This window comes from Felis catus, chromosome A2 (genome assembly GCF_018350175.1).
Source record: "Felis catus isolate Fca126 chromosome A2, F.catus_Fca126_mat1.0, whole genome shotgun sequence".
Lineage (NCBI taxonomy): Eukaryota > Metazoa > Chordata > Mammalia > Carnivora > Felidae > Felis > Felis catus.
Genome location: NC_058369.1, coordinates 24,218,164 through 24,230,987, shown reverse-complemented (window position 1 = coordinate 24,230,987; position 12,824 = coordinate 24,218,164). Strand labels below are relative to the sequence as shown.

The 12,824-nt window shown below is 37.4% G+C and overlaps 1 protein-coding gene across 9 annotated transcripts in view; it reads left to right on the top strand.

Moving 5' to 3' along the window:
- ERC2 (ELKS/RAB6-interacting/CAST family member 2) overlaps positions 1-12,824 on the top strand; it is a 923,200-nt gene that overhangs the window by 455,556 nt on the left and 454,820 nt on the right. For 6 of the 9 annotated variants that reach the window (XM_045051698.1, XM_045051686.1, XM_045051674.1 and 3 more), the window contains 2 exons: positions 3,208-3,401; positions 9,218-9,229. In XM_045051698.1, coding sequence (XP_044907633.1) covers positions 3,208-3,401; positions 9,218-9,229 — 206 coding nt within the window. The remainder of the gene's footprint in view (positions 1-3,207; positions 3,402-9,217; positions 9,230-12,824) is intronic. The other 3 variants (XM_045051699.1, XM_045051677.1, XM_045051694.1) reach the window with 1 other exon arrangement.

Sequence of the window (12,824 nt, the reverse complement as noted above, 5' to 3'; positions counted from 1 at the left end):
TAGTATAACCCTCAAGTCCATAGATCACAATATAACACACTCATGTAATGCTGGTTAACAATTTTAGCCCATCCTCTGAAAAGTTAAGATCAAGCCGAATGGAGGTGGCTACCTACAATATCTTTTATGAATTCTGTGGAGACTTTTGCCTCCACTACTCAGGTTGGATAGGGGGCTTACCAGCTGTCAGTCATGTGAAACTCATCCCTTGAATCTTTTCATGGACACTAATGATGACCCAGAAGCAATTGTTACTTGCCCATCTCTATACAACTCTTTCTTAATGCTTTCTATTGACTTACAAAAAATTTTTTATAGGGTATCTATTTACACCTTTATTTAATTACCCTTCCAAAAATCCTGGCACGTATCATTGATACGGAGATGTATTTAACTCAAAGGTATTCTTGCAGTTGCCCATTCCTTTTAAAAAGAAGAATTACTGGCACCCATAAGTATTATCTAACAGATACCAGGCTAACTGTAAACTTGACTATGATCTCTTTTAATAACATGATCTAATTTTAGTATCACTTGAGGCCAACAGTGGTCTAGATTGAGGTATGTCTTTTGCTAGGCTTTCTGTACTTCGAAACATCCCATGAATCCTTTAACAGTATTCATTTGTTGGGTTGAAAAGAATACCAACCCACCTAATTTCACCTGGTGTCGAAAGCTGGCCTTAGATTATCTTCTCTTCACAGAGCTAAAAGAAGGAATGTGTTCAGATACCCATCCCCCAGCAGACTGCTTTTTCTGTAAGCCTAGCAGGAGGCTTCTCTAAGGTGTATGTAGTATCTGGAAGAAAAACTAAATAAACCCATGAACTTAGCTGTATAACAAGCCGTACCAATGGGATGCATATCATAAAGTAATACTCATAATAAGAATACAAATGAATAATACCTTCCCCTATGTTTGTTATTTGGTAGTTTTTGCTGTCCTTGGAGAGGCTAACCCCTTTGTCCATAGTAGTCATAAGACACAGGGCTAAATTTAGAATATAGGTCTTGCAACTAGTAATCCTGTACCCATTTATTAAAAGTAATGATAATAATAATCATAAGAATAAAAACAACCAAAATAAAGCACAGTGGCTAACTGAACTGCTAGCTCCTTGCGAATCTTTAAATTAGAGTCAAGAGGGAATCCTAAATCAGAAACACACAATCAAAACCTATTTAAATTTCTTATGTTCTAGCTTCTTATTACTCAGTTCATGAGTCCTTTTTTGAAGATCTTAATATTATTGGTTGGGTAGTTTGAGAAAAATGTCATGAGAAGCTTTCTAGCTGCCATAAAATAATCGTAACATAGCATAAAAGTGGAAGAGAATTAACATGAATATTTTGTTTTCTTTTTCTTAGCAGTTTTTAAAATTTTATATTTTAAGTGCTTTTCTGATACAAGAGAAATGAGTTGATTGTTATCACAAATAGAAGTAGGTATATGGAATAGTTATTTTCTTTTAAAATAAAGTGTCTACTCTGTATTTTAAAAGTGGAGATTAACAAATTTAAATATTCATTACTTCAATTTAAAATAAAATTGTTAGGTGAATAAACTTCTAAAGGCATATTAGCTCAGGATTCTCTTTCAGATTATTTAAATTATACTGAAAAAGCTCAGTAATCTATTAGAATGAAACCTAATGCATATACTAAGTAAACAAAAATAAATGTTTTCTGAGAAGTGTTGGTAAAAGGGAATAAACCAGTACCTGATAGTAGTATGTTGAACTGATAAATTTTTCCAAGTTCTTTTGCATAGTTGAGTTTATGTGTTGAGTAAGGAAATCTTAGATTAAAGAACATGAAAGCAAATTATTTTTTCCTATCCTCATGCTTAAATAATATGTTACATGCAAGAATATTATTCTAAAAATGATTTTGTCATAAATAAGAAATTTCTTTTTATACTAATTTTTTAATTTATTTCAACTAAATCATTGCAAAAAACTGTCAACCTTGTAATAGCAGTATTAGTGTTAATTTTTCTAACCATGCATGATTCATTTAACCCCACAGTAGCTATAGCTTGCTTGCCTTGTTTTTTCCCTGAAATTAAAAAAAAAAAGTTATAAAAACACAATGAACATCTGTTCTACATAGCAAGACAGCAGAACAACTTAAGTCCTAATAAATTGTTAACATTGTATTATTTCACACATGGATTTTGGAGATACATACATATATGACTTCTCAGAACTTTCTCTGTTGAATGTGCACTGTTGTTAAACTACTTGTTTTTTCCCTGCCTACTCTTTGAAGAAGTCAATTAGGAATAATGGGAAACAAGGGGTAGGCAAAACATTGCAGTGCAGTGTTCTTTCCATCTGTCTGAGAATATTTCAGCCAAAAGTTTATTTTGGGAAAAAAAAAAAGCCATAACACACTTTCAGACACACAAAACCACAAATACTTTGGCTGCAAATTATTCTGCAGTGTTGTTGCTGTGTTGTTGCCTGTGTATGTTCTTGTGTGTGAAGCTGCCACCCACCCATGCATGTGTTTGCAGATTCTTGTCTGTGTGCTTGTTCATGAATTAGCTCATCCTCCTCCTGGTTAAGGTTAAATTTCATCAAGAGAACAAGAATTTATGGGTATGACTGTTAGCTGGAAAGCCCTTCCTCACTTGCAAGTCTGTCTTTCAACCTACATCTTCTGCTGAAATCTCTTAGTGGGATGAAGTGTTCCATGAACAGTCAACCAGTCCCTTATATGTTACCGGACTTTACATATACCCTTGCTGGTTCTTGGAAAAATAATTTAATATTGTTTTATCTCAGTTTCTCTACTGGAAAAGGAAGCTGTTGGTATGAATTTCCTCCTTAACTGTGAGGAGTCGAATTGTCTTCGTTCTGCTTGCCAAAGCATCAGGAATAAAGATGTCACAGTCTCTACTCCCAACCATCCCCCATTTTTTGGTGGGGGAAAAATACCCCAAAAGTAGTAACATTTAATGCAACAAAATATTAACAATAAAAGAAACTTCCCTGTGAAACTGTAATATAATTTAAAATCAGCATTGTTCCAAGGGAGCTGAAATGTAGGATTTTCCATTTTGCCTTTTAACTGACAGTATACCCATAATTCTTGATGGTTATTATTTTTTCTCCAAAGATAATTTCTGGGCCATTGGTGACTGCACTACCTATTGTTCTAAATTGTTGTCTTAACTACATTCTTTAAAAATATAATGTTGAAGGCTCATAATATTGAAGATGACTCCAGGATGAACCCTGAGTTTGCAGACCGGATAAAACAACTTGATAAAGAGGCATCTTACTACCGTGATGAGTGTGGCAAGGCCCAAGCGGAAGTCGACCGGTTGCTGGAGATCCTCAAGGAGGTGGAGAATGAAAAGAATGACAAGGACAAGAAGATTGCAGAACTTGAGAGGTAAGTTCTGCAGTCATGTTATGAATTGTCAGCAATGAGTGAACATGGGCTTAAGTTGCCCCTTGCAGGTGGTGTGGGATTTGGAATGTGCATTCCTATTTCAAGTTGGAAACAAAGAATGGGGCCTATTAGGGATGATGTGTTTCTCTAGAACATTCAAGAAGCCAACTGGCTTATCTTTTGAGCGCTTATGTACTTCTTAAGTGTTTAAGAAAGAAATGGCCAAGTTTCTTGAGTGATGTCCCTGATTTCACATTTGGGACAGCAAAGTGTGTGAAAAATTGAGGCTATGACTACTTGAAACCTTAGTAGTGGTTGTTGTTGCTGTTTTCCCATAAAAGACAAGCATTTGTGGTTTAGGTTTGTTTCAGGCAAAGAATATGGAAGAATATATTTGGAAATTCATTCAAGATAGGAGAAAGGGAAAGGAGCTTGCATCCTTTGGATGTCTTTTGGCACACCACAACACATTCATCTTGGGATGTATCTTGTAAGAGGACCTTATAGCATTTGTTAAATAAATATGTTTGAATAGGATCTAAGGCAGGTCTACCTGATAGCAGATTCTGTCTAAAAACAAAGACGGTTGTATCAGGATTCCAGAACATTTAGATTTTCAGATAAATCATATCCATATTGTATTTAGGTATAGGATAGACTCTAAAAATAAGCTTTCTATCAATGCTTTTTCCTATATTTTATATAAGGAAAGAATTTCTGAATAATCTTACGTAACTCCATTACCTCTGAGGATTTCTTACTGGTTCAGCAATAAGGCAGAATTTGTCTTTCCTAGATTCAGTCCATATGGAAGAGATCAACAAATTTTAAATAAATCAGTGAATGTTTGCCAGCTCTGATCAAGACACTTGTGAGGCCTGAAAGGACGTCAAGACGTGCAGAATAGCTCCCTATGGCCTCGTGGAAAGCTCACGGGCTGTACTGACAAAAAGACCTGGGTTCAAATTTTGCCTCTGCTTCGTGCCAGCTGTGCACCTTAAATCTTGTTAGAAATGAATCTCTAACAATCTCTTAAAATATATCATACTTTTCAGGTGCCAGGTCCTGGTGCAACAGTTCTATTATTAGAATAGTTGAATGCTAAAACAAGTAAATACTCAAGGTTAAGTGGCCATGTATTAAATAGATAGGTTAATTCTCAAATTTTCAACATTTTCAAAAATAGAATTTAATATATTCAGATTCCAAGGCAATTAGTATTTCACTTAAAATCTTAGTATTAGTTCGATGATAATCAGAATTTTATATAGTGTGACCAATTTTAGCGATTAAATCAAGAATTTCTTTTCCTGACTAAGCATACAAATTAAAATCCTTAAGGGCTTAATTTTAATTTTAAGATATGGGAATGTTCTCTCAGTCTATTAGTTCCTAAAAACACTTTTTAATTTAATTTAATTTAATTTAATTTAATTTAATTTATTATTGATTTTTTTTTAATGTTTGTTTATTTTTGACAGAGAGAGAGCGAGCGAGCAGGGGAGGGGCAGAGAGAGAGGGAGACACAGAATCCAAAGCAGGTTCCAGGCTCTGAGCTGTCAGCACAGAGCCCTATGTGGGGCTTGAACTCATGAGCTGCAAGATCATGGCCTGAGCCAAAGTCAGATGCTTAACTGACTGAGCCACCCAGGCACCCCATCACTGTTAATTTTAGATGTATCTACATGGCTACCTTGGAATTATACATTAGGACCAAAACTTTCCTTAAAAAGCTAATGTAAAGTCACAGGGAAGTTATGATCACATCTCTTTTATTGGTGAGGAAACTGAGACCCTGTAAGGTTGAATTACCTTCTGGAGATTGGTCCTGTGGTCAGAAAAAGGCAAAACTGTAATGTATGTTTCCTGACTCCTAGTCTTATTATTCTGAGAATCTGTGAGTCTTTGAAAGGTGTAATATTATCTATTCCCTAGATAATATTTATAATATTATCTATCCTCTAGATAATAATAATAATAATAATATGCATATTTTATGCTCACAATGTATATCAGGCACTTTCCTAGGCACTTGACCTGCAATACTTTATACCATTTAATCTTACAACACAGAAAGTATCATTATCTTCATTTTATAGATGAGAAAACTATGACTTATACAGATTAAGTAACTTTCTAAAATTTCAGAGTTTATAAGAATGAAAGTTGAAATTTGAACCCAGGTCTGACAGGTGAGTGACTGAGAACAATCCAATCTACCAGGGAGCTAGAAGGAAGAAGTTAGTCCAGTAGCACTAAATAGTCACATAACTGGCAGAGAGGCATCGCTGCTGGGCCACAGGAGATCTGTCTCATCTTTATTAGCTTTCATGGAAGCAAGTGATGGGCTCCACATTTTGAAGGCATTTTTCTGTACTAACCCAGCTCCCTAGAACTGTAACTGAAAAATCAGGATCAGCTACTATAAATATTTGCATAAAAATAGCATAGTCTTAGTTGGACAAACAGGTCTTAGCTGGACACTAGTGCCATTAAATCATCAAAAATATTCACATTTTAATATCCTCAATATGGAATGCATTAAAACAACAGTGATTTTATAGGCATTTATCTTTATGTACTTTCTGCACATTTTCTTTATCTCTATCTTTGCCTTTCCTTAAAGCTGATGCCTCCCAAGCACTGTAATTCATTAAACGTGTGGTGGGACTTGAGTCTGTCCCAGTTCTCTGCCTGCCTGTATCTTGGGTCCAGCAGCAGAACATAGTCTGGGAAATGTCTGAGCTCCAGCCCCAACCCAGGCCCCAAAGGAGGTGGGGGTAGAGAGCAAGAGGGAAAGTTTCTTGGGAAAAGGAGAGCTCAGCCTTGGCCTGCCTTTCTGAAGTGTTATCTGCTGAGCTACATGTGTATTCTGACCAAAACATCTTCCTCGTTTGTCAGGCAGCCCTTTTGAAATTGGGCAGTGTCTCCATTTTCTGGCTTAAACTACAAAATTCCTACCTCATAATGTTGGGAACTAAAGATTTCTTAGCAATGTGACATATATCTCCATTTTGGAGTCATGGAGGAGTGTTTGCAATTAAGTTTGTGATTTTGAAAACCAAAAAATTGAACTTGAAATAAATTTGTGGTCTCTGGTCTGTAATGTGACCTACCAGAGTGAAAAGACTTCTTTTTAAAGGCAGCAAGTGTTAAAATATTCCAGAACTTCAGTCATGGGCAACAAAAGGTTCAGGGTTAGTACTAATATAACTCAAATGACACGGACACTGGCCTACTTCTCTCTTAGAGGGCAATTCTTGTTTGTTTTCTACTCTGATAATCTTCCCATTTTTTATTTTCTCCACAATGTATATATTCAAAATAGCATCTGCCTGGCCCTTACATGAATGCATTTACCTCTTAAATTCTACATGAATGATGGTTTTCATCAGCCATTGAAAATTTTGCTTTTCAAAATGCATATTGTACAGTGTGATCCCCATGTGCAGTCTTTCTTATAAAGTCTTGCACTTGATGCTGATGGCTCAGCAGGGAGCTTCTGCCTTGGACAGCAGGGGACTCTGGGGAAGTTTGACACCCGTGGGTGAAGGACTTTGAGCATATCTCTGAGGGTTGGTCCAAATCAGGTCGAAGTCTTTATCTGATCACCAGTGCTAGATACCACGTATGCTATATGATTAGATAGGCAATTAAACATTAGAGGGAGTGAAATATGTGGTCTTTCTGTGTCAGTGCCCATCAAGGGCTCTGAGTTTAATTTAGAGTTTCAGAATTAATTCTGCCTTAGGGAAAAGAGAGAGGTTAATAGAGCTCTTGTCAAACAAGTCCAGCTGCTACTGGATTTCTGACATCTCACCCATGGGAAGGAATTGGTCAGGTAACCTTTCATGTAATTATCTTAAATATGTTAAGGGGGGTTGTTGGTATATGTCTAGAAGACAGGGAATTCCCAAATCAAGCCCTCAATCGCATCCCTCCCCACTGTGGAGAGGAGAGTGGGTCCTTCAGTGTTCTACTCCTAAGACATAATAACATTGGAATAGAAAACAGGTAGCACTTAATTAACTGGATCAAGACATAATGTCATCAGACATTCAGACATTTGAGAAATCATTTCAGATGCCTAAAAGCACCTTATCTAAGGTTGAGAAACAGACTATGATTTTTCCTTCTGAATTTGTTCAATAATGTGTTGACATAATTTGTCTGATGCCTTTCCTAACAGGTTTTACAAAATGTAGACTGAAGTTTTACTTAAAAAAAAAATGATGATACTGTGTTCTAGAAGTCTCATGATATGTCAGAGAAACCCGATACTATTTCTGTTTGTTTTGATATAAACTCTTCTTTCTGAGAGATTTCTATTTATGTTTGTTAAAGTGTTTAAGGACCTCTCAATGAAACAAGTGGCTGATGGTTTTGCACCATCCCTAGCAACCCTTGGGAAAAGGTAATGGATATTATGGATGCCTTTGGGAATTTGATGAAAACTAGGAACCCTTGGAAAAGGCAACTAATCTTAAATGTTTGCTTACTGTTTCAATTTAGGATTCTCTAAAGCTTGGCCATGGATCATAGTTTGATATACCTCTCTAATCAAGAAGGATTTGAAGGAACAGCTGGGGCCAGTGTCCCCACTCTGATCATGGCCTGATCTAACTTATTTTTGATCAGTTGTGTGTTCATGATCATGAAACACTCTGCAAAGGGATTTCAAATATGAGGGATTATTGAATCAATGCTTTCACCATGTGTTTAATCTTGAATTTTCTTTTTGAGTTTTATCATCATGGTCAACATTGTTTTCATTTGAAATGTTCTTATTTAAGCTTTCTCCGGATGATTTATTTTTCCTTTCTCTGTGAAATGCTTAAAATTACTTCTTAATAGTATGGAATGGTGGGAGTCCCATTGATAGAGAGCTGGTAACCTGTTTGTATATCCACTTTGTTTTTTACAAAGAGCATTATATAGGTTAACAAAATGAATGTCCACTATATGCTCCTGTAGTAGCCTGAAGAAGATCATGACTTTTTTTTTCTTTTAATTTTTGCTTGATCTGGGACTTTATTGTTTTGACTTATTAGAAGGGCATGTTAAATATTTTTGTACAAATAAGTTATCACGCATCTGGATATTTTCAGTGATGAAGTATGATCGTCATTTTCACAACTGAAAAAAATTACTCAGCTTTGGAAGTTGCTCTGTCCTTTTTTGGGAGGCTGATAGGAGGGCAACACCTCACCTGAAGCCCTTCTTGCAGTGTCTTTGATCATTGCTAGGTGCCGTGCTTTGTGAGCATCGAAAATGGAAATCTTTGAACAGAAAGCCAAATTGCCCAGCCCCTTTTGTCTTTCAAGGAGGAAGGAAGAATATCTTATAAGATGGTTACTGGTTGAAATAAAATCTTTTCTGACATCAGTCCTTACCACCAGCTCTAATACCTTAACCTCCATTTAAGTTTATAAAATAAAAGAATTTTATATGCACATAGATAGGAACTTTCCCAATGAATAAACCACCAGAAAAGGGCAAATTCCAGCTCTTGGGTTGCTGGAGTACACCTCTGGTTCACACCAGTGCTTACAGTGATTATGCATATGAGAGCAGGTACTGGTTTCTTATGTATAATATTTAATAGAACAGCTTACAGTGTGTGCCCAGGGCTTTTTGAGGTAATATCAGATAAAAGTTGCTTTATTGTCCTTCATTTGGTTATAAAACCTGCTAATATAACATCTGTTGGCTGTATGTTTAAAACTAATGCATTTCCTTCCTTTTATTCTCTTTTGCTATCCCTTTTCCTTTCTGCTTATCCTCCAAATTGCTGCTTTCACCCTTGCTCCAATCAGCTTGACTCTCAGGTCAGTACTTTGAGTTTTTCTTCTAACTGCCTTTCCCCCCCTAAGCTCAATTTATTGCTTGCACTTGTTTAACAAACACATTTCTGAAATGGTTTTCCTCTGGCCACCACATTTTTTTTTCCCCATTTCATCCCATGCCTAGGGATGGTTTATTTTTATGAGAAAGCTGTATAGGTGGGAAAGGGCAAAGAAGAAGATGGAAATAAATCACTGTAGGATTATTTGATACAATTTGATTTCTGGATTATACAATCAGTAAGAGAAATCAGAGTGAAAACTCCCTAGTGTGTTTCTCCTGAGCAGCTCAGAAAATTGATTGCATGATGATAAAACATGTTGCAGTGGAAAAAACAAAATGCAGGATGCTAAATTTAACCTAGGAGAACAAAAGATTTGCCTGTGACACAGCAACTCAAAAGCTGAATTTAATAGTGCAAACCACTCAGACTTTTTGCTTAATAAATCACTATGTTTTGAAAGATTTATGATACTTTTTTAAAAGTCACTTTTGAAAATTATCAGTGTGTTGGTAACATATTGTACACACATGTTATTTCCTGTCATTGTTTTGGTTTTTGACTTTTTTACTTCATTTTTATTAGCCATAAGACATACTTTAATTACCTAGGGCATAGCATATGGAACCAAATATAAAACTCGATTCCATGTTGACTATGTACACCCCAATATTAAGAAGCAAAATGAACGTTTTGCTTTAGAAACACATCCCAGATTTGATTCCTCTAAGATAGGGGTCCAAGTCAGTAATTTGTTCTCCTTTAAGTCAAGCAAGACTTTTCTTTACAATAATATGCAGTAATATCTATTGATTTCTTCAGTCAATGAATTTACCAAAAGGTACTTGCTGTATGTTTTGAACTACCAAACTTGGAAGAAAAAGACTCAAATTGATAGCCAATGTGGTTCTTTTGAGAGGCAAGTGATACTATTTTCTTCTCTTTATTTAGTGTCTGCACTTATTTATTCTGTTCACTGCTTATCACCTAAGCCACCAGACCAATACATTTATGCTAACAGCAAGTGATTTCAAAATGAGGCCTCCTGCCTACACACCAGTTTTGTCCCACTGTCTGCTCCCAATCCATGTGGCTCATAGACCTTGAAAATGAAACCACATCTCTGCTATTCCCACATACCACACTGGGTGTCCCACAGGAACTGCCTTGAACTTCAACACACTGAACAAAGCCCATTCTCAAGAGTTCACGAGAGATCTAAACAGAGGTTAAAAGCATGGTCCTACAGAAGTGCTCTCATCCAAAAGCTAATGACAGTTCATTAACTTTCTGGTGCCCCTGTATGCAGAGAGAGACCTAATAATGAAAGAGAGGAGGAGCTTGACCACATGGCATCCAAACCTTTCCTCCAAGTTTTGGATCCGCTCTTTTAATGAAGCTTTAGCCTTCGTCCTTGCGTATGTTTTTTGTTTTCTTTTTCCTTTTTCCTTCGCTCTGCTGCTCCTAATCTGCACCTGTTGATATTGAAGCCCTTGAGACCAGGAACCCCTTTTTCTCTCACACCTCATGTTCCCTGCCAGGGTCTTCAGATGTTGTCCACGGGCATTCTACTTTGTCTTATATGTCGGGAACTGTATGGTGTAGTACTTAGTTTTTTCCTTATTCATGGTGAATGAACATGAACTCTGACTCTCAGAAGACAAGATGCAGGATTAGGGCTGGGAGAGGTTGTGGGTGACAAGGGGTCTATCTACAGGGGGCTCGGTGTGTTGATTGGTTTTGGTAAAATGTTCAGGCCAGGTCCGTTGTGTGAACTATATGGGCAAATCAAGATTCAGATCATTTCAATATCATTTAACCTCTTGCCCCATAAGCACACAATGGAGAAAATGTGCAGTCACTGTAAACAGTCTCTTGTTATATTTTTAGTGTAAGAGAAATTGGGCAGCCCTGCTTTCCTGGAAACAAAAATGTCTATAGGTCTTGGAAGCTTTCTTGAGCTTTGACAAGTTTCCAGAGTTAACTGTGCTCCCCCCTTCCCCAACCACTCCAAGTTTACCAGTTAAAATAAAATGAAATGTAACAATTCTGGAGGGGAAATGGGTGAGGGATGGGTTAAATGGGTGATGGGTATTAAGGAGGGCACTTGCTGTAATGAGCACTGGGTAGTGTATATAAGTGTGAATCACTAAATTTTACACCTGAAACTAATATTACACTATTTTAACTAAGTGGAATTTAGTAAAAGCTTGAAAAAGGAAAAAAAATAGTTAAGGGAAAAAATGAAATGTAACAATTGAATTGAATACAGGACCTCTGGCTAGCGTACTTTCTTTATATGACTTATAATTGAGATACATATATTTGTGTATGTATGCATACACATATGTGTGTATATACATATCACATTTTTTTAACGTTTTTTATTTATTTTTTGAGGCAGAGAGAGACGGAGCATGAACAGGGGAGGGGCAGAGAGAGAGGGAGACACAGAATCTGAAACAGGCTCCAGGCTCTGAGCTGTCAGCACAGAGCCCGATGCGGGGCTCGAACTCAGGGACCGTGAGATCATGACCTGAGCCGAAGTCGGACGCTTAACTGACCAAGCCACCCAGGCGCCCCTCACATTTTTTTTTTAATGTGTGGTCTTTCTTACCATAGAAGTTTTTAGTCTGCCCTGCACCTCCCTACCTCCCAATCTGAAGTTTGAAAACTTGACTCACTGTTGGGTCTCTTTTTCTTTGCTCTGGACACCACGGGAAATCTTCCCCTCCAGCTACTATTTAAAATGGCCTCACTTCCTTTTCAAACTCTATACAGACTGTCCTGCTTGAATTCAGGTGGACAGATAATAAGTATCTGGTTTGGTAAAGTGCAAATGTCATATTCCAAACTGGTCAGATTCTCACTCCAGAAAACTCCCACTTCTGTCAAGAATCTCTTTACACACAAACCAGTGGGAAGCTGGAGAGATTTAACAGGATCTCTGCATTGCACTCTGGGGGAGAGTTTATGTTGAAGTTTGCTCATTTCTAGGAACTATTTGTGAGATTAGTGTGTGACTTATGACAGATGACATTATCTAGATAAATGTATGCAGCAACTGACCAAAAAAAAAGAAACAATATCCTTTGGGATTCACTTCTAAATCCTGCCAGAGAGTCAACCAAGTAAAACCAGAAGACTCAGAGCTTTCCTGGGCTCTCCTAGCCTCCAGTTTGCTTTGGATCTTGGGTCAGCTGCTTCCTTGCTTGTGCCTCAGTATCCCTTCTTGGAGAGGAAGGAGCTGTGTTTTGAGTGGGTCTCCTGGGATCCCCCTGCACATATCCTGTGGGGGTACTGTTGGTGACAGGCTGTGTGCATCTCCCTGGCAAGCAGGCTCCAGCTGATGGCTGGCGCCTGGCAGCAGGCGTGAGCTCATTGTTACAGAGTCACTTCAAACACTTCTACCAAAATAAACTCTTTGTGATGTTTCCCCAGAGCTCAGTACTGCACTCTCAATCTCTCATTCTTCTAGCAAAGGATGAAGTCATTGCTCCCGGACCTCAGAGGTCTGTTGCCCAAAGAAATAATGGAAAACAACTTGCCTAGAGCATCCCCTGCTGTCCTGCAGTTTG